The sequence below is a fragment of the Neoarius graeffei genome, chromosome 10 (assembly GCF_027579695.1).
Source record: "Neoarius graeffei isolate fNeoGra1 chromosome 10, fNeoGra1.pri, whole genome shotgun sequence".
In the NCBI taxonomy this organism is placed as follows: domain Eukaryota; kingdom Metazoa; phylum Chordata; class Actinopteri; order Siluriformes; family Ariidae; genus Neoarius; species Neoarius graeffei.
The window spans coordinates 88,910,365-88,935,292 of NC_083578.1; the positions used below are offsets into that span (position 1 = coordinate 88,910,365).

The 24,928-nt window shown below is 40.1% G+C and overlaps 1 protein-coding gene across 3 annotated transcripts; it reads left to right on the forward strand.

The window, feature by feature from the left end:
* The first annotated feature begins 3,451 nt into the window (after positions 1–3,451).
* Positions 3,452–24,928, forward strand: zgc:77486 (uncharacterized protein LOC405808 homolog). Of its 3 annotated transcripts, none has more exons than XM_060932563.1 (6): positions 3,452–3,552; positions 7,197–7,414; positions 7,578–7,683; positions 18,570–18,700; positions 18,894–19,001; positions 21,241–24,928. In XM_060932563.1, the coding sequence occupies exons 2-6, from the start codon at positions 7,255–7,257 to the stop codon at positions 21,387–21,389; spliced, it is 654 nt and encodes a 217-aa protein (XP_060788546.1). In that variant the 5' UTR covers positions 3,452–3,552; positions 7,197–7,254; the 3' UTR covers positions 21,390–24,928. The 3 variants fall into 3 exon arrangements, with proteins under 3 accessions (XP_060788546.1, XP_060788547.1, XP_060788548.1); XM_060932564.1 differs by having other exon boundaries at positions 18,573–18,700; XM_060932565.1 differs by having other exon boundaries at positions 7,596–7,683.

The following is a 24,928-nucleotide window of genomic DNA, read 5'->3' on the forward strand; positions in this document are numbered from 1 at the left end:
GCTTGTGTTTCATGTGTGAGCTGGAAAAATGTCATTCATATCAACAAAATAGTGTTGTAGAGACAATAACATAGCAAACTGCATTTCATTTCTAAGATTATTCTTAGTTATCTAAAAGTGGATTTTAATTTCCTTTTTCCTCTGAAAAATAAAGCTGTAAAATCATTGCTTAATTTAATAATACTTGATTTCTAACAATTTATTTTCATGCACAAAATATTGCACAGAAATAAACCACAAACTTTTACAAGAGAAAGAATAAAACAAAATATTCAGTGTTCAGGGAAAGGAAATATCCATGAAGGTAAATGAATTAATTTTTTTTAATCATTAGGAAAAAAAGATTTAAAAGTGAGAAATGGATTAAGGAAAACAAGTAGAAATATAGCTGCAAGCAGCAATGTGGGGGTCTAGCAGAAACGGCAGCGTCCGCAATAGTCTTCAGATGCAACACTGACTGCATGTTACATGACAAACAACCAAAGATTCACAGAGATGTGAACTTATCTCCTGCCTGGGGGCTTTTGGGTAAATGCTTTAAAAATTGACACTGTGACAATTAATACCTTTTGTGAGGATTGGTCTGAGGATCAGCTGTTACCAATTTCATAAGAAAATGTGTGACCTGTGTGACCTATAAAATATGGTCTTATAACATAATGTTAAAATGAAATGTGAAAACGGTTATAAGCAGAGATTGTGGGGAATGGCCGAAAGACCATCTATGACAATTTTCATTAATATTGGGCAAAATTTGTGACCTGTAAAAAAAAAGCCGTTTTCACAAATTATAGCGCCCTCCAGAGGTCAAAGGTCACCAGATTTGTTGAGCCCCACTAGGATGTGGACCCAAGTCAATATACCACGTTTGAAGTTGGTACATCAAAGCGTTCCTGAGATATGACCTCACATCCTGTTTGGCGGCTTTGCCGCCAATTTCGATTGGCTCTGAGGGGTGAACGCTTTGGAATGTCAAAGCGGCTGTAAGTAGAGATTGTGCGGAATGGCCTGAAGGCCATCTGTGCCAATTTTCATTAAGATTGGGCAAAATTTGTGACCTGTGAAAATTTGCTTTCACTTTTGATAAAATTCAATATGGCGGAAAATAGCGCCCCCTAGAGGTCAAAGGTCACCATATAATGGTTTCATAGTCTTAACTGAATAATCCATCCATGTACCAAATTTGGTTTCAACACGTGAAAGCGTTACTGAGCTATAACACATTTTCACGAATTATAGCACCCCCAGAGGTCAAAGGTCACCATATTTAATGAGTGCCCTCAGGATGGGGTCAAGAGCCTATGTACCAAGTTTGAACTTGGAACATCAAACTGTTCCTGAGATATGACCTCACTTCTTGTTTGGCGGCTTCGCCGCCGTTTTTATTTGGCTGTGGCAGGCAAACGCTTTGGAATTTCTAAACGGCTATAAGTAAGTTTTGTGGGGAATCGCCTGAAGACCATGTGTTCCAATTTTCATGACAATCGGACTAAATTTGCGACCACTGAAAATTTTGTTTCACTTTCAACAAAATCCAAAATGGTGGAAAATCTCATCTCATCTCATTATCTGTAGCCGCTTTATCCTGTTCTACAGGGTCGCAGGCAAGCTGGAGCCTATCCCAGCTGACTATGGGCGAAAGGTGGAGTACACCCTGGACAAGTCGCCAGGTCATCACAGGGCTGACACATAGACACAGACAACCATTCACACTCACATTCACACCTACGCTCAATTTAGAGTCACCAGTTAACCTAACCTGCATGTCTTTGGACTGTGGGGGAAACCGGAGCACCCGGAGGAAACCCACGCGGACACGGGGAGAACATGCAAACTCCGCACAGAAAGGCCCTCGCCGGCCACGGGGCTCGAACCCAGATCTTCTTGCTGTGAGGCGACAGCGCTAACCACTACACCACCATGCCGCCCCGGTGGAAAATCCAATATGGCAGAAAATGACGTCATAGGGTGCGTTGAACTCGGCTTCACCCAAGGATTCCAACGGTACCTGATTTTTGAAAATCGGGCATACGGTTCAAAAGTTACACTCATGGACGCAACTCCAAATTTGATCCATTGGTGGCGCTAAACTGCTTGACTTGCATACATGAAACTTGGTCAAATTAATCAGGGTGGCATCCCCAATGTGTGTGCAAAATTTCACAACTTTTTACCAAACGGTTCTACAGGTTGCCATAGACTTCCATTACGGAAGAAAGTTGAACAATAAATAAGAATACATAGAAACACAATGGGGCGGCACGGTGGTGTAGTGGTTCGCGCTGTCGCCTCACAGCAAGAAGGTCCGGGTTCGAGCCCCGTGGCCGGCGAGGGCCTTTCTGTGCGGAGTTTGCATGTTCTCCCCGTGTCCGCGTGGGTTTCCTCCGGGTGCTCCGGTTTCCCCCACAGTCCAAAGACATGCAGGTTAGGTTAACTGGTGACTCTAAATTGAGCGTAGGTGTGAATGTGAGTGTGAATGGTTGTCTGTGTCTATGTGTCAGCCCTGTGATGACCTGGCGACTTGTCCAGGGTGTACCCCGCCTTTCGCCCGTAGTCAGCTGGGATAGGCTCCAGCTTGCCTGCGACCCTGTAGAACAGGATAAAGCGGCTACAGATAATGAGATGAGATGAGAAACACAATGGGGTTCTGCAGCTTCACTGCTCGACCCCCAAAAAGGATGAGGAAGGACAAAATATGATGTAAAAATAACTTTAAAACCAGCAAAAAAAATCTGACAAAACACTCACAAATGGAATGCTAATAAAATTAAATCAAATGAAGTAAAATAAATAAAGAATAAGAATAAAAAATATAAAAAAATTATGAAGGATAAAATATGATGTAAAAACAACTACAAAAAATGCAAATAAGATTAAAAATAAAAGAATTAAAAAAGGATTTACGAGGATAAAATTGTATAATAAATAATAAAAGCAAAAAAAAAGCATGAAAAAAGATTAAATAAAATAGGGGAAAATTAAAGAAAAATTAAAAGATGATCAAGCACAAAATATCTTGGGGAAAATATCTAAACAGCAATGCAAATGAGATAAAATAAAGAAAAGGATAAAAACAAGGAAGAAAAATTTTGTAAACTGTTGCTATCACAACAAAAACAAAGTTAAATAAATTAAAATAAAAAATATTTTAAATAAGTAAACTGAAAACGAAGTGCACTAAGTCTAAATTAAAAGAAACCGAAATAAATCGCCTCACAGATGAAACTTTTTATAAACTTTTATTCCTTCTCTCAGAAACACTGCTGGAGTCTGGAACCCTCACAACACTAAACACTACTGCTTTGTGGCTTATGTCAAGGGTTGAATCCCAAATGTCTCAGAAATGTAACAGGTCGTACACTACGTAGGCTGTACTTTGCGTTCTTTCGCACCCTACCTAGTGCGTTCATCCAGAGAGCGGGCAGTGTATTTGGGATGCGTCCCGCCCCGTTGTTCTGAATGACAGGCTGCTGCTCGGCGCTGCTAAAGGCCTCGTTAGCACCGCAGACCTGCGGATTAGAGGTCGACTTTCACCTCTCAGCCGAATTACAGGTAAACACGATGTTTATTCAAAAATTAATAATAATTATTTAGATTAGGATGCGTATATGAAATCAGGACTTTAATTATTAGTATTATTATTGTGGATGAAATGAAAACGGTTTGTTTTGGTAACTAGCCGTTTTTTTTAAGCTAGACGGCTAATGCTAATGATTTTACCACAGGTTTTTTTTTTAATTAATAGTTTACCAATTAAGGCCTTACACCAGGGTTATGCTTATTATATAGCTCTTTTCTGATTGTTTTTATAATCTGGAAATGCTACATTTCTGACTTTTTAAATAAAAATAGGTTAATATCGTGTTAGCATGTTAGCTGAGCTTATGCTAGCAATACAGAGCTGTTTAGCAGTAAAGATGATGGATGGCACGCGCGCTAGTTTTATATAAAAATGCATAGACATTAATTTATTAGTTGTATTTTTAATGTAGCTAGATGTATAAATAGATTACTAATACAACAACTTCCTCAGTATATGTAATTATTTGTTTGTGTACCTTTTTGGTTTAATTTTTTCTATTTTACTCGGAAATTAGCACATTCTCTAATAATAATAAGACACTAATGATTCTGTTGTTGTGGTTCTGTTTCTTTCCCCTCTCTCTCTCTCTCTCTCTCTCCCAGTTTCTTTAATGTGTTTAATTTGCAGACTACAAAGTAATCCCCCCCTGATGTAAATGATCTGCATTAATTGTGATTTAACAGAATAATAAGCTTTAAAGTTCATTTTCGTCATGTGAACCACATCCGAGATAAAAACGCCCTCCTGTCTGGGTTTATAAAATAAAACTTTCATAGTCTCAAAAGAAATAAGATTGAATATGGTCTTAAAAACTGTGAGGCCTTTTTGAATCGTTATGGGGGCAGAAATGAGGAATTAAACACTCCATGATGTGAAAATAATCAACTTGAGAGTAGTGTGAAGAAGCAGAGTCTCTGATTATTTTCCCATAGCAGCATGCCCTAAAGTGTTTTATTCCTCTTATGCCAATGACGTGTTGGAGTTTTTGTCTGTTTAATGTTGTGGAACGTCCATGAAAACAAGTCAGTTCCTGTTCTCGAGGATGTTAAACATTAAACGGTTTTTCCATCACCAGGTTCATGTTTTTCTCTTCTCTTGGTGTTTTTTTTTAAACACAACTTATGTTGTTTCAAACTGTTGGAAAACGTACAGCTTTACACTGGAGACTCCTTCCGATAGTCTTTTTGCTGTCTCAGTTATCCAGTGATGCACGACCTGCTCAGGGTTCAGCAATGTGACCGAAACATCACATCACGATTCCTTAAAAGTGTTTCTGTGATGAACTCTGTACATCATGATACATAAGTTTTTGTGAAGAAACTTCTAGAAAAACAGCAGTGTTTTATACCTCTTTTGATGATTTATTTCATGTCTATGAAAGTAAATTCATTTCTTTTCATATTTAAAACTATTTTAGTGGAGAGAAATGTCAAGTCTGTGTGTGTGTGTGTCTGTCTCTCAGTAGAGAGAGATGTCCAGTCAAGAGTGTGTGTGTGTGTGTGTGTCTGTCTGTCTTGGTGGAGACAGATGTTCAGTTGAGTGTGTGTGTGGTGTTGGAGAGAAATGTCCAGGTGTGTGGTGTTGGCGAGAAATGTCAAGGTGTGTGTGTGTGAGACTCAATGCCTCAGTGTGACCCGATGCCTCTTTTTTAAAAAATCATCTGTAACACTTTTTTGTACTGTTTATTTAAAAAAAAAATCAAATTGCCGTTCACTGAGGCATCTTGGACCATCCGAGTCATGAATCCAATCTAACGACAGTCGTGCTGCTGAGACAAGTGTGCGCGAGTGCACTGCGCGCGTGCACTACGTGCACAAATTATAATATAAATATAGTAAATGTAAAATTAAATATAATTGTTTTGCACGTTGGACTTTTAAAAAAAAAAAAAGTCAGGAGGATTTAAGCACTAAAGCCTAATTTATCAAAAAACTGTTATTGCAGTTTTGTTAAAGAGGAACTGAAGGCAAATTTTTTTAATCAAAATTCTATTTCTCATTTTATTAAATATAGGAATGCATTTTTGATCACTATTTTGTCGCTGCTATAGCAAGTTATGAGTGTTTGAAATATGCTCTGTAATATATCAGTCCATATGTCAAAGCGATGGCCGTAAACGAGATTCGTTGAGACCTGTGCGAGACATCGTAGGACAGAAGTAAAACGTACAGCGGAAATCAAAGTGACTGACACCTGCCAACATTGTCAAAAGACGTGTGCGCCCTCTTTCAAATGCTGATGTAATCAATCCAGAAGTTTTCCCTGTGTCTGAAATCGCTCCCTACTCACTATGTAGGGGACTATATAGTGGGGACGCCATTTTGTAGTGCTGTCTGAAACCTTAGTGAGAATGATGTGGGAAATGCGCTCAGTATAATATGGATTTATCGCAAAAATACATGCATGTATTTGTTTTGAAAACCCACCAGCCGACTGATCTGGCACAGTTTAATTGTGCGACAGTAATGATGTAAATACCAACGTGACGGACTAGTCCTTATCCTGTCGTCTTTCCAACTCTTCTCAGTTGGTTTGAAGTCATATGGTATAATCTCCATGTCACATACGTGAGGGAAGCAGGTGTATGTGCAGAAGTATGCAGTTTAATAAAGTGCAGAAAAAATATACAGTGAGACGATATATACACAGGCAAACAATCCAAAACGGCAGGCTAGATCAAAAACAAGAATACAAGCAAAAGGGTCGGTCGAGGCGTAAACAGTACATTAAAGGCTAAGCGAGGACCAGAACAAGAAACAGGAAATCAAGACAACAGGTAGAAAGGCTCGATAATGCATATCGTAATACTTCGCAATGCAAATGCATCAGCACAGTCCTTAAATGGGCAAACACACAGTTCCTTAATTGAGCTCAGGTGCACTTTGTTCACGGCGCGCGTGCTGGAGTCCACTCGGCATGCCTGCAGGTGCACACGCCACAGCGTGCAGGACTGACACTCCATCACTGATGAAGCTGGCAAATCTTGAAATTAATCTAAATTGGAATGATATGGCGATCTGGCCGCTGTATAAACAATTTTCAAAATGGCGGCGCTGACACTTCACGTTTGAAGTCTTGCACAAGTCTCGTGAAGATCGTGTGGATAAGCGACGCCTGCTGTGGACCATATGAACTACATTCAACGTGACTAAAAACAGAAAAGGCTGATAAGTGTATTATGCTAATATGAGTCACAATATAAGGTTAATAAAACCGAAAACGTAATTGAATTACACGTTAATTAAGAAATAAAGCAAGTTTAAAAATGACTTCAGTTCCCCTTTAAAATTGAGCAATGTGATAAATATAATACTGATATCGTAATAAAGCCCGTCACGGTCGATGATATTTTTTGAGATATCGAGTGTATCGTGATATCTTTTTCTCATGTTTTCATGTTTTTCTTTTTTATAGACTGATTGAAAGCAGATGCTTTATTGCTTAAGTTTTGTGCTGTTTTAAATCTTTTAAGTTTATTTTAAAAAATGTCCTTTTTGCTTTTATCAGGAATCATCCAGATCCAGGGCTCATTAAAGAAACTATGAAAAAGACGTTATTTTGGTTCATACTTAAGATTAACGTGCTCTAACGCTCAAACTCTGTTCCCTCCCAGACCTGCCCTCTCCCACCCCCCTTCACCCCACCCCCTTTCCCCCCCCAGAAAGTGAGCGATGGCTCAGGAGACGAATCAGACGCAGGTGCCGATGCTTTGCACCATGGGATGCGGCTTCTACGGAAACCCCCGTACCAACGGCATGTGCTCGGTCTGCTATAAGGAGCACCTGCAGAGGCAGCAAGTGGGTGGGCGGAGCAGCCCACCAGGTGATAAAGGTGAGCTCAGAACACAAGGGCGGGCCCTCGCGCAGGTGAGGGACTTGTTTTCATCCAATCAGGTGATCACATTAAGCTAGAGAGAGAGAGAGAGAGAGAGAGAGATGGAGCTTTGTTTTTCTTTGTGATTTTCAGCATTTTTTTTTTTTTTTTAATCCTTCAGCTGCTACCTCTCCATCAGGGTCTCCAGGAGCCCCTGCTGTAACTGTGGAGACAGACCCTGAGCCCGACCCCGTCTCGGAAGCAGTGGCTCCTTCAGAGGAGACCAGGTAGAAGGGTAACTTTTTTATAAGTAGACGTATGAAACCTTTTAATAATGCGGTTTGGTTTGGTTTTGCGCCTCTCAGGGGTGGGGTGATACAAGTATCGTGAAATCACAATACTTAAAAACATTTTTACAGTAACGGATATGTATCACGATATTTAGGTTTGGTGACAAACAGTGGTGTTTCATTAAAAAAATTGTCTATGTACAATAATAACCTGATTTAAAATTTTCAAAAAGTAAATTCAGTTTTATTAATTGTAATACATAGTGTAAAATAATTGTACAGGTAGTCGTCGACTTATGACTGCGTTTGGTTACGACTGACCGGTCGTAAACCGATCTGGTCGTAAGTCGGCCTATGTTAAATGAACGTAAGCATATTTTGATGTGTAATGATATTGTAATCATCTTAAAGTCTTATTTTATCAACATTTTCTTATTTCATTACCTTGGCTCATTATTTGGTTTAAGTCAAACACTGCATACTACAGTACAATTCGTTTAATATGTGCAATTCGTTTAATATGGGTCGTCTACGTCATCAGCTGCTGCAGCGCTCGGGCTGGCGGGAGGATTTGCTCGTTTCATAAACCAGGAGCTGGGGCAGAAACTGTTGTACGAGGCGAGAGGCTGGATGCTGGGCGATGCCAGGAACTGGGGCGGAAACTGTCGTACGCTCAGCTGGGAAACACTTGCCAGTCATAACCAGACGATCGTTAAGTCGATCAGTTGTAAGTTGCATAGGTCGTAAGTCGACGACTACCTGTACAATTTTTTTTTTTAAAGCAGTACTTTAAAAAAAAAACAGCTTAAAAATATGACTGTCATGACGATGTATTGTGATACAGTTGTGACACAATATCGATATCGTCATCATTTTGCCCCACCCTAGCTAAAGGCCCATCAGCCAAGATTAATAAACAATTTAGAAAAAACCCACAGACCTTTGGCTGAGGGGTGTGTCCTTTTAAAGCCTCATAAAATTCTTCCATTTGTTGGTCGGAAATACAGAAAAAAAAATTAAACCACACTCAAACAGAAGGATACTACAGTTCTCGTTATGAACCCCCTAGTGGTAGTGATGTGTAATAGCAGGTCAACTGATTTATGAGGAGTTTAACGTTAACAATAACATCCCACTTAACGTCACTCAGATCAGTGTGACTGAGGTGGGGTTTACATTAGACCGTATCAGCGGATCATCAGATTAACGTTTTTAAAACGATTAGTGTGCACACAGCAACACCAATACACGATTCGCGTGCACACAGCAACGCCAATACACGGATATGCTAATCACATGACTAATTCGGCACGTAAGTTGAAATGTGTCAGTGCGGCTCATCGCTTCCTCCTCAGCGGCTGTGCTCCAAATCACTCCGCCCTGAACAGCGAGTGCCCTCTGGAGGGTGCGCACTCCGGCCCTGCGCAGCTCACAGAGCGCGCGAGTGTAGTGCATGAGCAGTGATTCAGGACTGAGCCGCTGTGCGCAAGTCACTTACCACTTGCAAGTGGAAGGATGGCAAGCCTAAAGACCATCATAACTACACAATGGGCAGTATTTGCATCAGTATTTGCAGTATTTTCATACTTTTATACTCTTTAATGAAAGGTGATGCAAGGCGGAAGTCCGCGCCGTTTTTCAGCAGTCGTGTCACATGACCAACGCCAGCGAATCAGGAAGGTGGATGTCACAGTGACGTTGTCCAATGACGACGCCAGCTAGAGCTCAGCACAGCGTATCCGCGTATTCTCAATGTTTACACAGCACCGGACCAGACACGATCTGGATTGAATACGTGGATCCTGGCGGATTCCCGTTTCCCGGTGTTTTAATGTAAACGGACAGTGCATCCGCGAAGAAAACGAGACAGATACGGTCTAATGTAAACTTGGCCTGAGAGAGTAGTTACTGCAGTCGTGATTTCAGTGCTCTAAAAAGTCAAGTAATGACACATTCACATCGCTAACAGTAAAATACATCCGGATTCTGAATCCGGCAGCAGAAAAATTACAGCAAAATGGATGGATTTTCATGCTGTGGCAGACTTTTTGAAAGTAATTAGGGCGATAGGATATACATACATTCCCGTAAAATCTTTTCAAGGCCGTGTTTATTTATTTTGGCTATTGCCTCATGGAGGCGGAGCCACTATGTCATTGTGTTGTAAGAGTGAGTGTAACAATAGTGCACTGTGCATACGCATAAGCAATTACCAGACCAGCGAATCGTGATCTTGCGATACGAACAGTTGATCTTGCGTTATCGAAGGTACATAAGAACGAGTGACGAAGCCATTATGTCATCATGTTGTAAGAATGAGTGTAACAGTAGCGAAACTTTGTAACCAATCAGCACTTATCCTGATCAAGTTCGATTACCCATTCTACAGAACCAGAAACGAAATGAGAGAAACCTCGTTATAATTTCGCAATATCGGAAGATAATCAGCAGATAAAAAGATAAACAAAATTCAGCTCGTGGTTCGCCAAGGCTACTGATTTCGATATCAAGTAAGTGGTGTTTATTTTAAGAAAATTTACCTTTTAATTATCACAGCTTTTGTTTGGTCCTTCTGAAAGGTCAAATTAAAAGTTTTGTGAGGGGCTTTTTTTTCCCTCCTTTTTAAAAAAATTTAATTAATTAATTTCGAGCTTTTTGGCAGATATATCGAAAAACTGATATCAAACTTCTGCTATTCGTTTTAATTTTTAATTTTTATTTGAGTTTTTTCAACTACACTTGTGAAACAAAATGTGGTCATTAGTACTAAATAATGCTTCTAAGACAAGTCATGAACAAGTGCTTTCTTACTATTTTGAAAATGGATCTAGTTCACAGCACTGTATTTTGAACAAAACACAGTAAACAAAATTGGCAACCAAAATACTCCAAACCCTGATGCTGCTTACAGCTTGGTGATGCTTGCAAGGGATGAAGCGAGTATTATTGATAACATGTACACTACCATTCAAAACTTTAGACTCAGTTAGAAATGTCCTCATTTTTGAGAGAACATTTTTTGTACATTAAAATAACATCAAATTGATCAAAAATATTGTCCAGACGTTGTTAATCTTGTAAATGACTATGGTAGCTGGAAATGGCTGTTAATGAATGGAATACAGTGAGAGTAAAAAGTATTTGATCCCTTGCTGATTTTGTTGGTTTGCCCACTAATAAAGACATGATCATTCTATACTTTTAATGGTAAATGTATTCTAACATGGAGAGACAGAATATCAAAAAGAAAATCCAGAAAATAACTTTAAAGAATATATATTAATTGATTTTGTATTTCATTGAGGGAAATAAGTATTTGATCCCCTAGTATGCATTAGGAGTTCTGGCTTTCACAGACCAGTTAGACACTCCCAATCAGCTTGTTACCTGAATTGAAGACACTTGTTCTAACTAATCACCTGTATGAAAGACACCTGTTCACAGAATCAGACAGATTCCAAACTCTCCAACATGGGTAAGACCAAAGAACTCTCTCAGGACCTCAGAGACAGGATTGTTGACCTGCACAAATCTGGAATGGGCTACAAAAACATTAGCAAGATGCTGGGTATTAAAGTAACAACCATTGGTGCAATTGTGAGAAAATTTAAGAAGTATAACATGACCATCAGTAGACCTCGGTCTGGTGCTCCACAGAAGATTTCACCTCGTGGGGTGGCAATGATCATGAGAACTGTGAGAAGTCGGCCTGCAATCACACAGTGGGAGTTAGTGAATGACCTCAAGGCAGCTGGGACCACAGTCACCAGGAAAACAATTGGCAACACTTTGCGCCGCAATGGATTAAAATCCTGCAGTGCCCGAAAGGTACCCCTGCTTAAGAAGGCACATGTGGAGGCCCACCTAAAGTATGCCAATGATCACCTCAAAGATGTACAAAGTGATTGGGAGAAGGTTCTGTGGTCAGACGAGACCAAAATTGAACTATTTGGCCTAAACTCTACTCGTCATGTGTGGAGGAAGAAAAATGCTGCCTATGACCCCAGGAACACTGTGCCCACCGTCAAGCATGGAGGTGGAAGCATTATGTTTTGGGGGTGTTTCTCTGCCAAGGGCACAGGGCTACTTCACCGCATCAGTGGGAAGATGGATGGAGCCATGTACCATGCAGTCCTGAGGGACAACCTCCTCCCCTCTGCCAGGAAGTTGAAAATGGGCCGTGGTTGGGTCTTCCAACATGACAACGACCCGAAGCATACAGCAAAGGCAACAAAGGAGTGGCTCAAGAAGAACCACATTCATTAATGCGCAACATGGGTCACAAGTGACCCGGCTGCGTTTAATTTGCTTTTTATCTCTGCAATAAATTATTTTCATGACCCCACACTCCATGAATTCCTCAATTAACTTGTTTTTGTTCATTTCAAAACTTTTTTAAATTTATATCTCGAAACGATTTTAAATAAAAATACTTTTTTTGTCACTACCCCTCTAATGCACAACATGGGTCACAAGTGACCCGCATTCATTTTCTATGGAGTTTTGCTGAAGGTTTAGTGTTTCTTAGCTAGTTTTTTTTTTAAATTAATTTTTCATTTAATTTACCAAGTTTCCATCACTTATTCAGTTTTTTCAAACATTAATTATTCTTTTCATTAATTTATGGTTACCCATTGAATTATAACACTTTTTATGTAGCTATATTATATTTGCACACATGGGTCACAAATGACCCGCATTAATTTCCTATGTAAAATTAATAAGAATCAGAATTTATTTGCAGTAATATTTGAAGTTAGTTTATTTCATCATTTAATATCAAAATTTATCATTACATATTCAGCTTTTAAAAAACAGCAATAATTATGTTCATTCCACTATGGCTACTCCATGAATTGGAATACATTTTGTGAAGCAGTACAGCGGTTGAACACATGGGTCAGAAATGACCTGTGTTGGCTAAGTGATTGTGATTAAGATAAAAAATATTATGCGAACCATTTCACTACAAATAACAAAAAAAATAATATTCTAAAAATCTAAATCATTTCTAATAGTAATCTGATTAAAAAGGTTGTTGGTATATTTAAAACATTAAACATTGTACATTATGTACAGCAACTAACACTGTAAACACCAATACTGAACTTCACTGCATTAGTAGCTATAGTGAGCCATGGACAACTGGAATATTAACTTTCAAACTGTGGGGAAGTGGTAAATGTAACTGAATAAAACTGATTGGGTAAGGTAATATTATATTGGCATGGGCACAGGCATGTATACATTGAGAACGCGCAGTCTCAGTTCTTACATGTATCACAAATGACCACAGTAACTGAATGGTCCTTGCATATAGGCCGTGTGCATTTGGAGCAGGAGAGGGTGACTTTCCTATCTCTGGCAGTTGGACAAAGGCTGCATCTCTTCCTCTTGGATTTTCCTCCCTGTCTTAAGTCCTCTTGTGGATGGGTGGTCTCAGCACTCCCCCTTTTCACACCACATGTTGCCATGGCCTCAGTAACATTCCTCCGGAGATGAACAGAAGTCTCCATGTGCCTGTTCATAAACTTTTATAAACTTTTTAAATATTGTAGGTGAAAGTATTGATTTTTTAAGGTGCAAGTGAGAAAACCATATCCATGCTTGGAATTACATTAGAAATGAATGCGGGTCACTTGTGACCCATGTCTGCGAATTAATGGAGAAATTACAAATACATGTTTATTTATGAGATACAAAAGTAAAAATGATAAATAGTTTTTGTGCATCAAACCCTACCTAATCTGTCAATTTATAAAATATTATAGGGTTAAATGTATTGTTTCAAGAAGTTGTAAGAGAGAAAACCATGTCCTTGCTGGAAATTACATTAGAAATGAATGCGGGTCACTTGTGACCCATGTTGTGCGTTAGAGGGGGTTACAATAGCTTGCGCATTAATTAAGGTCATGGAGTGGCCCAGCCAGTCTCCGGACCTCAGTCCAATCGAAAATCTATGGAGGGAGCTGAAGGTCCGAGTTGCCAAGCGACAGCCCACCAACCTTAATGATTTAGAGAGGATCTGCAAAGAAGAGTGGGCCAAAATTCCCCCTGATGTGTGTGCTAACCTTGTGGTTAACTACAACAAACATCTGTCCGCTGTGCTTGCAAACAAAGGCTTTGCCACCAAGTATTAAGTGCTTTTGGCTAGAGGGATCAAATACTTATTTCCCTCAATGAAATACAAATCAATTAAAATATATTCTTTAAAGTTATTTTCTGGATTTTCGTTTTGATATTCTGTCTCTCCATGTTAGAATACATCTACCATTAAAAGTATAGAATGATCATGTCTTTATTAGTGGGCAAACCAACAAAATCAGCAAGGGATCAAATACTTTTTACTCTCACTGTATCTGCAGAAGTGTAGAGAGGTCCATGATCGGCAACAATTAGCCTTGAGTTCCAGTGCAATGCTGTGTTCACTAATGCAAATCTGTCACTTTAAAAGGTTAATTGATCATTATAAAACCCTTTTGCAATTACCTTAGTAGTGCATTGGGCACTGGATGTGCTTTGTGAAATCCTGGTGTTGCCATTTCATCCAATTCAATTTTCACCTCCATGTCTTTGGCGGCACGGTGGTGTAGTGGTTAGCGCGGTCACCTCACAGCAAGAAGGTTCCGGGTTCGAACCCAGCGGCTGGCGAGGGCCTTTCTGTGTGGAGTTTGCATGTTCTCCCCGTGTCTGCGTGGGTTTCCTCCGGGTGCTCCGGTTTCCCCCACAATCCAAAAGACATGCAGTTAGGTTGATGTGGGGCGGCTTTGAGTGAGGTACCGAACCCCTGATTGCTCCCCGGGCGCTCTGGTGTGGCTGCCCACTGCTCTGAGTGTGTGCGTGTTCACTGCTTCAGATGGGTTAAATCCAGAGGATGAATTTCACTGTGCTTGAAAGTGTGCATGTGACAAATAAAGGTTTCTTCTTTCTTTTTCTAGTACAGCCGAAAACAGTTGCACTGATTACAGAAGCAATAAGACTCGGCTTCTTCAGACTAGTTGAGTATCTGGTGCATCAGTAAATATGGGTTCAACTACGGACTCAAAATGGCCAGAAACAAAGAACTTTCTCCTGAAACTCATCAGTCTATTCTAGTTCTGAGAAATGAAGGCTATTCCATGTGAGAAATTGCCAAGAAACTGAATATCTCCTCCAATGCTGTGTACTATCCCCTTCACAGAGCAGCACAAAATGGCTCGAACTGCAATAGAAAGAGGAGTGGAAGGCCCTAATGCACAACTGTGTAAGAGGATAAATTCATTGGAGTGTGTAGTTTGAGAAACAGATGCCTCACAGGTCCTTAACTGGCAGCATCATTAAACAGGACCTGCAAAAGACCAGTCTCAACATCTACAGTGAAGAAACGACTCCGGGAAGCTGGCCTTCTAGGGAGAGTTGCGAAGAAAAAGCCCTATCTGAGAATGGCCAATAAAAAGAAGAGACTGAGATGGGCAAAACAACACACACTGGACACAGGAAGGTTGGAAAAAAGTGTTAAGGACAGACGAATCCAAGTTTGAGGTGTTTGGATCACAAAGAAAACGATTCAGGAGATGCAGACCAAATGCAAAGGTGCTGCAGGAGCGCTTGATGCCATCTGTCAAGCATGGGGGAGGCAATGTGATGGTCTGGGGCTGCTTTGGTGGTGGTCAAGTGGGAGATTTGTACAGGGTGAAGGGGACCTTGAAGAAGGAAGGCTATCACCTACATTTTGCAACACCATGTCATACCCTGTGGACAGCGCTTGATAGGAGCCAATTTTGTCCTACAATAAGATGCTGACCCAAAGCACACCTCCAAACTATGCAAGGACCCTACTGAGCTGTTATGGGAGCAGCTTGACCGAATGGAACATAAGTGCCCATCAAGCCAGTCCAACTTGTGGGAGGTGCTCCAGGAAGCATGGGGTGAAACCTCGTCAAATTACATCAACAAACTGGCATCTAGAATGCCCAAGGTGTAATTGCTGCAAATGGAGGATTTTTTGACAAGTAAAATTTGGAAAAAAAAACCAAAACCCAAACTATTATTTCAAATAAAAATCATTATTTCTAACTTTAACAACTATTTCTTATTCATTTTGTAATATTTTCTATTCAAACTCATTTCATGGATTATTTATTTTTTAAATGATAAATGGAAAAGTAAATTTCTAACTGACCCTAAACTTTTGAATGGTAGTGTATATATGCTATATTTACTGTATGGACATGGGATCAGAAAACAATTTTATTTATAAGTAGTAGCCACATGTACCCATAGGGGACCGTTTTTTGTTTGTTTGTTTTAAAGTGTACTATTTTCATGACGTCACAGAGTCGGGGATTCCCTAGTGGCGGCCATCTTGCGGGTCAAGCTTACCATACGGGTCACTGAGCACACATTGTAACGCGCGAGTACAAAGTCTTCAAAAGAACCCAAGCAGGCTATTTAAAGCTAGCAATGGTGCACACCTGTTGTATTCACGGCTGTCGTAATAGGTCAGATGATGAAGTCAAGCGGAGCTTTTATGGAATTCCCACTGTATGGGAGCACGAAGGCGAGCAAACAAACTCGGCATACAAAGGAGAAATCTATGGCTTGCGAGAATCAACCGCAAGGATTATCAGCCTTCCAAACACAGCAAAGTCTGCTCCGATCATTTTATAAGTGGCAAGTTGATTAAATAAACAATCAATTGTGTTTAAGTTTGTTTTTGGAAACCCAAACATCATGTGAACACTCTCTGGAGAATGCCTAACTGGAACCACTGAGTGTACGTTTACATTGTAATGTACACTTAATATCGCTCGTTTGTCACGTTTCTATTTGAAACTTGTCACTTCATTCACGCAAGGGTCATTTTTGAAAAACATTTTAGGTCTATTCTGTATGATTTGATTTGTGTTTGGGATGCAAACAGCGCGCCTTTTGGCGGATGCCGCCTGAATCGCACAGCTCCGATTTTTTTTTTTTAGGGGGGGCGTTGGAGTGTCTGATTATAATTTCAAAGTAAATTCTGTATTAAAATTACTAAATAAGCAAATCCGTTACAGTCCATGAAACAGGAAGTATAAGGATGAGGGAAAAAAACAGTTTGAATCGGAAAGCTGCGCACATTTGCACAGCCCGAGCTTATACTTCCTGTTTCATGGACTGTAACGGATTTGCTTATTTAGTAATTTTAATACAGAATTTACTTTGAAATTATAATCAGACACTCCAACGCCCCCCTAAAAAAAAAAATCGGATCTGCGCGATTCAGGCGGCATCTGCCAAAAGGCGCGCTGTGAATATATAAAGTTGTATATATCAGACAACCTTTAAAGTTTGATGAAGTCAGTTTCAGGCTTTGGCAGCCTTGCATAGTCACTTGAAAATGCATCTTTGTCCACTTCGTAGGGGTCAATTCCCCCAATCAAGGCCAGTTTGGCTGCATACCGTTGTCGTGAGATGTCATCTAATGTATCTATATACTTCTGTTTGCTTGATTTTGCCGACATTGATCTTTATTTTAGAAAACTGACTATATAACTTCATAAATTCATCCGAGATAACGTAGCCGGTAGTGGCGATGGTCCATTTTGTTTGTCCCGCAAGATGGCGGCTGGGGGGCGTTCCCCGGAATGCCGTGACGTCAGTCAGTACGTTTACATGCACATCCAAATCGAGCTACTGTCGGTAATCGAGCAAAGGGTCCCAGCAGGGGTGCCAGAGAAATCCAATCCTACATGCACAAGTGAAATTGGGCTATTGTGCAAGGTGCATTGTGAACCCGAGCCACACGTGGTGCTACATGCCCCATCGTGTTGGTACACTTCCGGTTGTCGTCATGAAGAAGAGCTATAGTGTTGCCAGATACTGCTGACGTATTCCAGCCCAAAACATGTTCAAATCCGCCAAAATGCACTTAAAACCCCCCAGTCTGGCAACACTGGCAGTTCCGTGCTCAAGCTGTTAGGCTTGCTCTAACAGACTGTATGGCTACAAACTGTCCGACACAGACCACTGTTTTGTAAGACAACTTATTTTGCACAATAATATTTTTCTAAAGTCCATTTTTTGCTTACAAAAAATATATATTTTTTTGCTTACAATTTAACTTATGTCTTAATAAACACACAAAAAGTTCAATTGTTTTGTTTCTATTGACATTCTTCAGATGTTGGATGGATATATATATATATATATATATATATATATATATATATATATATACACACACACACACACACACACACACACAAATACAATGACTTGTTTATGTACACAATTCACAGCTATGCAACAGCTGTACAGATGTATTTGGTGATGCAGTAAGTGAGCTAAATTTTAACAGTGCAAACAATGCCACAAAAAGAAAAGATTCATGCCGTTGTCATGATTCATTGTCATGCCGACCGAGGCTGTTGTTTTTCCCGCTTTTGGTCTCGTCACTCGTCACTTCTGGAAGGGGCAGTGCTGAAGTAAGCGGCTCGACTCCGTAGCTCGATAGGGTTTACATGCACTAAGTAGCTCGGCTACAATCGCATAATCTAGGTCGTGTAGCTCGATTGCGAGAAATCAAGTTCGGTTCAATTTCAGCCGAGCTAAGGTGTTTACATGCCATTTAGAGCTTCGATTTCAGTCGAGCAACGGCAGAAATTCAATTTTCTCTATGTGCATGTAAACACTGGGTGAAAACTATCTATAACATGTCACAAAGGAATTGGGTGTGGGGGTGTGTCAGAAGCAGTATTCAGAATCAGAATTCCTTGGAGTAGAATGAAATTGGTAAGCAGTCCTCATGGTGCATTGACCCAACAAATCAAGAAGTAGCAAGAGCAAAATGAATAAGTCTATAAAGAAATAGGTGTGTGTGTGTGTGTGTGTATTCCTATTTATGTGTGTGTGGTGGTTTACAGCAGCTCATCCAGTCCAGTTACTCAGCAGATGACCGCCATGAGCATCTCCCAGGATATCAAACCCACCGATTCAGATCGAGTCAAAGTCAAAGAGGAAGAAGAGGAGGAGGACACGTCGTCCAAAAGCACAGGTATTTATTTATTCCTTCTTTCCTTCCATAGGCTTAACACTTCTCCAAACCTTCAAGAGTCACTTATTTGGATTTAAATAAAAAGCAGTTTGATTTTAAATCAAGTTTATTTTTAAAGTGTCTCAGAGCCATGAAACCAAAGAGGACAAATTAATATGAGTTCCCATTTTATTTTATTTACTTTTAATCTCAGATCCCACCCCAGAAGCAGTACAGGCCACCTCAGACGGAGATCAGACCCCCGACAAGAGCAAGAAGAAGAACCGGTGCTTCACCTGCAGGAAAAAAGTTGGACTCACAGGTAAGTTATAAAGTGAAATTAAGGGCGTTTGGATTAAATACTCTGTTTTATATTTGCGTCTCATATCACCTCTGGATCTGGGAAAATACCTCAGACATAGTATGGGAGGGTAAAAAAAATTACATTACTGACCACAGCAGTGCTGTGTAAAACCGATATTATGGGCGTATAATGGATTCTGGGTTGTGATTGGACAGAAGGTGTTGCTTGATCTTCTCTGACAGCATTTCCAACATCTTCAGGACAGGAGTTTACACTGACGGGTCTCTAACAATCTGTGGGTTTTTTTTTTTCCTCTTATTAACATCAAGAGAAAAAGAGAGGCTGGTGAGCGGTTCTAATGTACAGTTGTGTTCAAAATAATAGCAGTGTGTTTAAAAACGTGAGTAAAGCTCAAAATCCTTATAATAGTTTTTATTTCCATGCATTGGGAACGCTGCACATTATATTCTACATCAAAACATGAAGAAAAATGTATGAATATTTTAATTACTTTACAGAAAATGAAGAAAAATGAACATTGGGCTGTTCAAAAAAATAGCAGTGTCTGCATTTTTCATTACTAACTCCAAATATTTACTGTATAAACTGAAAAAATCTTAAGGATTTAGTATTCCTCTGAATCACTAAACTAATATTTAGTTGTATAATCACGGTTTCTGAGAACTTCTGGCACCTGTGAACAGGTATTCCAGCCCAGGATGATTTGACAACATTCCACAATTCCTCTGCATTTCTTGGTTTTGCCTCAGAAACAGCATTTTTGATGTCACCCCACAAGTTTTCTGTCGGATTAAGGTCCGGGGATTGGGCTGGCCACTCCATAACTTTCATTTTGTTGGTCTTGAACCCTGATGCTGCTCGCTTACTGGTGTGTTTGGGGTCGTTGTCTTGTTGAAACACCCATTTCAAGGGCATTTCCTCTTCAGCATAAGGCAACATGACCTCCTCAAGTATTTTGATATATGCAAACTGATCTATGATCCCTGGTATGCGATAAATGGGCCCAACATCATAGTAAGAGAAACATCCCCATATCATGATGCTTGCACCACCATGCTTCACTGTCTTCAGAGTGTACTGTGGCTGAATTCAGCGTTTGGGGGTCGTCTGAAAAACTGTCTGCGGCTCTTGGACCCAAAAAGAACAATTTTACTTTCATCAGTCCACAAAATGTTTTTCCATTTCTCTTTAGGCCAGTCGATGTGTTCTTTGGCAAATTGTATCCTCTTCACGTCTTTTTTTTTAACAGTGGAACTTTGCGGGAGCTTCTTGCCGATAGATTAACTTCACACAGGCATCTTCTAATTGTCACAGTACTCACAGGTAACTTCAGACCGTCTTTGATCACCCTGGAGCTGATCATTGGCTGAGTCTTTGCCATTCTGGCTATTCTTCGATCCATTCGAATGGTAGTCTTCTGTTTTCTTCCACGTCTCTCTGGCTTTGCTGTCCATTTTAAAGCACTGGAGATCATTTTAGCCGAGCAGCCCATCATTTTCAGCACTTCTTTACAGCATACATTTTACCTCTCCAATCAACGTTTTAATCAAAGCACGCTGTTCTTCTGAACAATGTCTGGAATGACCCATGTTTCTCAGGTTTTCGGAGAGAACTGGATGTACAACATGTGCTGGCTTCATCCTTAAATTAGGGCCACCTGACTGACATCTGTTTTTTCACAGAATGAATGACCTCACTAATTAAACTCCACACTGCTATTATTTTGAACACATTCCTTTCACTTAATTATTCGATTACACAGACTCAGGAGCATGCATATCATGAATGTTGGGTCTGTTGGTTTTCTATGACTCTACTACACCTACTGGTAAATTATTTGCCATGTAGTAATATAATTTCCACCAAAAACAGTGATTGATCTGGTTAGTCGTGTTGGACTGCTATTATTTTGAACACAAGTGTAAGCGAGATCAGGAACTAACCTGGGGGTGGGCTTCCCAAAAGCCTCTTAATGCCAAGAGCATCTTAACTAGGAGAGGGAGCGTTCCTTGTGCTGCTGTCTCCGCCATTTACAATGATCTTTGTGCTGCGATGCTTTTGGGAAACTCGGGCGTGTTTCACGGATGTTCCACAGCATTTCAATGCAGCTATAAACAGATAGTGTATGAAATGTCTTCAGTAAATAAAAACATAATTGTTGGTAAAATCACACCACCATATTCTCACCTAATTTCTTTCTCTGTCTGGCTTTCTCCCTCTTGCTTTCTTTCTCTAGGCTTCGACTGTCGCTGTGGTAACCTGTTCTGCGCGATCCACCGCTACTCAGACAAACACGACTGTCGGTACGACTACAGAGGCGCGGCGGCTGCTCAGATCCGTAAAGAGAACCCCATTGTGGTGGCGGAGAAGATCCAGAAGTTATGAGGACGTGTTAAAAACAAAAACAGAAATGTTTGACCTGCAGGTTTATTCAGAACGACGGCGGCACCGATTTCTGATCCGGCTCCATTTCTCCGTGGCAGGAAGAAGCGCTGCACACACCTGCTCTAAAACCCCGCCCCTTCCCTGACTCTCTGAGTGATGCAACAGCGACCGTGTGTGTGGGGTTGGTTGAGAGTCCGGGGAACACTCATGGGTCTGGTGGGAATTCTTTGTTTTTTGTTTGTTTTTTGGTGTGTTTTTGTTTTTTTTGGGGGGGACGTTTGTTTCCTTTTCTTGGGTTTTATTGGTATGATCTGTGAGGAAAGGGAGCGGGATGTTTTTGGGGTCGAGACTTTAGTCCTTTTATGGAAACCCCCCCCCCCCCCCCCCATCGATTATCAGTTTCCACAGCTTCTCTTTCACTTTCTATTAATGAACGATTGAGTGAATGAGTGAGTTTCTTTTCTTCTCTTCCTGTTTTAATGAGCGTGTGAAAGCGTTATCAGAGGATCTATATTAATATATTGTTATTTCGGATTGTGTGATTTGCGTACTATTTATTATTTTATTTTCATTTGCTTGAGTTGTGCTGGAAGCATGGAGGAGGAGGAGGGAGGGGGGAACAAACCTAGCTTTGTCCTTTCGGTTATATGATGCGGTTGAGCTACAGACAAGAAACTGTCCATCGAATCGAAGCACAATGTGATCACAATGATCCAAACGCAAACACGGGAGGGAAATCGGAGAGGAAATCGGATCTTGGATGCTTTCGCTCTGGAGCAAATTTTTTTTCTTTTCACAAATATTCCTGACCACCAGCAGACCAGCGAACGCCAGGTACATCGAAACTCCGTCCGTTATGCGTTTTCTTCAGCTCTGTGCTTTGATGATGTCACACAGGAAATCGTCGCCACTTCCAGGAAAACAGACGAGACTCGCGTTCCTGTACGGCGACCAGCACTGACGCTGGACCAGGCGAAGCGTTATAGCGTTCGACAGCGCTAACATGACGCAACACATGGCCCAATATTGTTCTGATTTTCTGAATGTGATCTCGTAAAACCACAATTAAATTTTTTTCTTTTTGTCACGTGTATATACCACATGGCTACTTATCCATAGTTATAATCCAACATAGAACATTACGAGGTTAGTGCGCAGACGAGGGTGAGATAATGCTTAATAAAACCGTGTATGTTCTCGTATGTATGTATCCAGTGCTAATCTGCTACTTGTACTGAAGCAGAGAAATGAAGGATGTGTGTATCAGGGTGGGGAGGGCTTTTATTTTAGTCAAAAGGGCTGCAGGGAGGAGTTGGGGTGGGACTGGGTTACTGGGCTTCTACAGTATTTGTCTTTTAACGTCATCGTATAGTTTTGAGACCCGCTCCTGGTTTTTTTTTTTTTTTTCTTTCTTTACGTCGCTCATTTCAAACCAAGATGTTTGCGAATACACCGGTTTGTAGGCGTGTTTTTTTTTTTTTTTTTTTTTAAATGGAAACGACTTAAGCGCACGTATCTGTTTCCTCCTGTTTTGGTACGATTCATAAATAAATAAATTCCTCATCCCAGATACTCGAGAGCCATCGGCAAACCTCAAGATTTCATCAAGGATCGAACGAGGGGGCGGGGAAGTAAACAGCAGCATGTGATTTATGAGAGGGGGCGGAGTTGCATGCGTTAGTGTTGAAGGTTCAAATAAAATGGTGTCCAAGTAAGGATTATACAGAATCACTTTGTCTAATAGAGAACTTAAATTCAAAATCAAGTTTTAAATATTAAAGTTAATTAATTAAACGCTGTCTTAATTAAGATTCCGATTCGTCCGATTGTTATCGTTTAACCTTTTAACAGATAGCCAGCGTTTAAAAATGTTGTCGGTGTTGAAGTTACGATTTAATCTGAAGTATGACTCAGTCTTTAGACTTGACATTTATTTTGATGAATTACAGCGAGTTGCATAAGTAAATAAGTATTTACTCTCTTGAATGTGAACTGGCCTTAATTGGGATTATGTCATGATCAAATAACCCATAATATCAAACTGCAGGGATTACCTATATAGATTGTAAAATTAATTGCAAATTAACCATAAAGAAGAAGAATTGGAGGATAGGAAAAGCTCTCGGTTCGTTCTGGTTGCCATCAGAAGTCATGTGTTTAGTTAAAGAGTTGACTTGTGTGTAAATAAAGTGGATAAAATCTCAGTACAAATCAGTAGTTGTTCGAGAACATGCCTAAACACACAGCTTCATGAAGATCTAGCCCTGAAGGAGCGAACAATAGTCGTTGAGATGGGAGAAGCCGTTCAGTGGGTCATCACAAAGCTGGACTTTATGGAAAAGTGGTGAGAAGAAAAACATCAGAATGTTGGAGAACAAACAAGGTTCTTGGGCCTGATGAAACACGAAGTGAAACTTTCAGCCTTGGCACTAAAAGTTGTAACTGTGAAGCACAGTGGTGGTGGCAGTAGCATCATGTTGCCAGATTCTTTCCATAGTTTGTTTTTTAAATAATGACTTTAATATGGCTCTGTAGGATGCTTTTTCTTTCATCAAACCTTGCTTGATACTTTTCCAGAACTTCTGTGCTAGATTCTTTTGATTGCTCCTCGGTTTTCGTGATGTCCAGGTTACATTCTCTACCGAACTCTCGAGATCCTGAGATATCGTACCTGACGCTTTAACTGCATGCAGGTCGATTCTGTTCGATTAAACTTCTGATGGCACCGGGCTGCACCACAACTCATTCAGAACTAACTGCCTCTCCAATTCTCCATCACCTTTGAAATAATTTTGCAAACTATGTATATTTTTCCCTCCAGTTGCATATTAGGAACAGTTTTGTGTAGCTTCATGACTTCTAATCCTCATACATCCCATTCAGTTTCAGGATATAACGATACAAAATGTGGAAACAACAGTAGAGGGGGTGAATACTTGTTTTTCTACCATGAGCAAGTTCTAGTGCTGGTGGAATTAGTTGTACTATTAATCACCTGATTTCGATCAAACACAAGCTTCACAGCTCTGATAAATCTGTAAAACTTGTTTTAGATCAGTTTTGAGCAAAGAGTAACATTTAGGGATTAATTAATTAGCGTGTTTGCATATTACAGCATATGAGCCGTATATCAGTAGGATACTTTTTTTTGTGCGTGTATGTGAGGCTACGATATATTGTACAGCACTTGTATTTTCACAGGAGATTGTTTTAATAAATCAGAAAAGAAATGATTAAACTGAATGTAGCTGGTCAGTTGTGCACCTCCACTCATAAACTCAGTGTCGTGTGATACCTCAAACGTGAGCGATGAGAGCAGATTGAGCTTTTTTTTTCCCCCTTTGCATATTAAGGAAAAGACCAGCTGCAGTTTTGGCATTTGTTTAAATCATGTACTGTGTTTTTCTTTTTTTTTTCTCCCCAGTCTACTGTGATTGCATCATTCTTCAGACACACCACCCATTTTTATTTTAGTTTTCTGATTTAGGATTGTGTAAGATTAAGTATAAACAATAAAATCAAAGTTTATTTTAAAATTA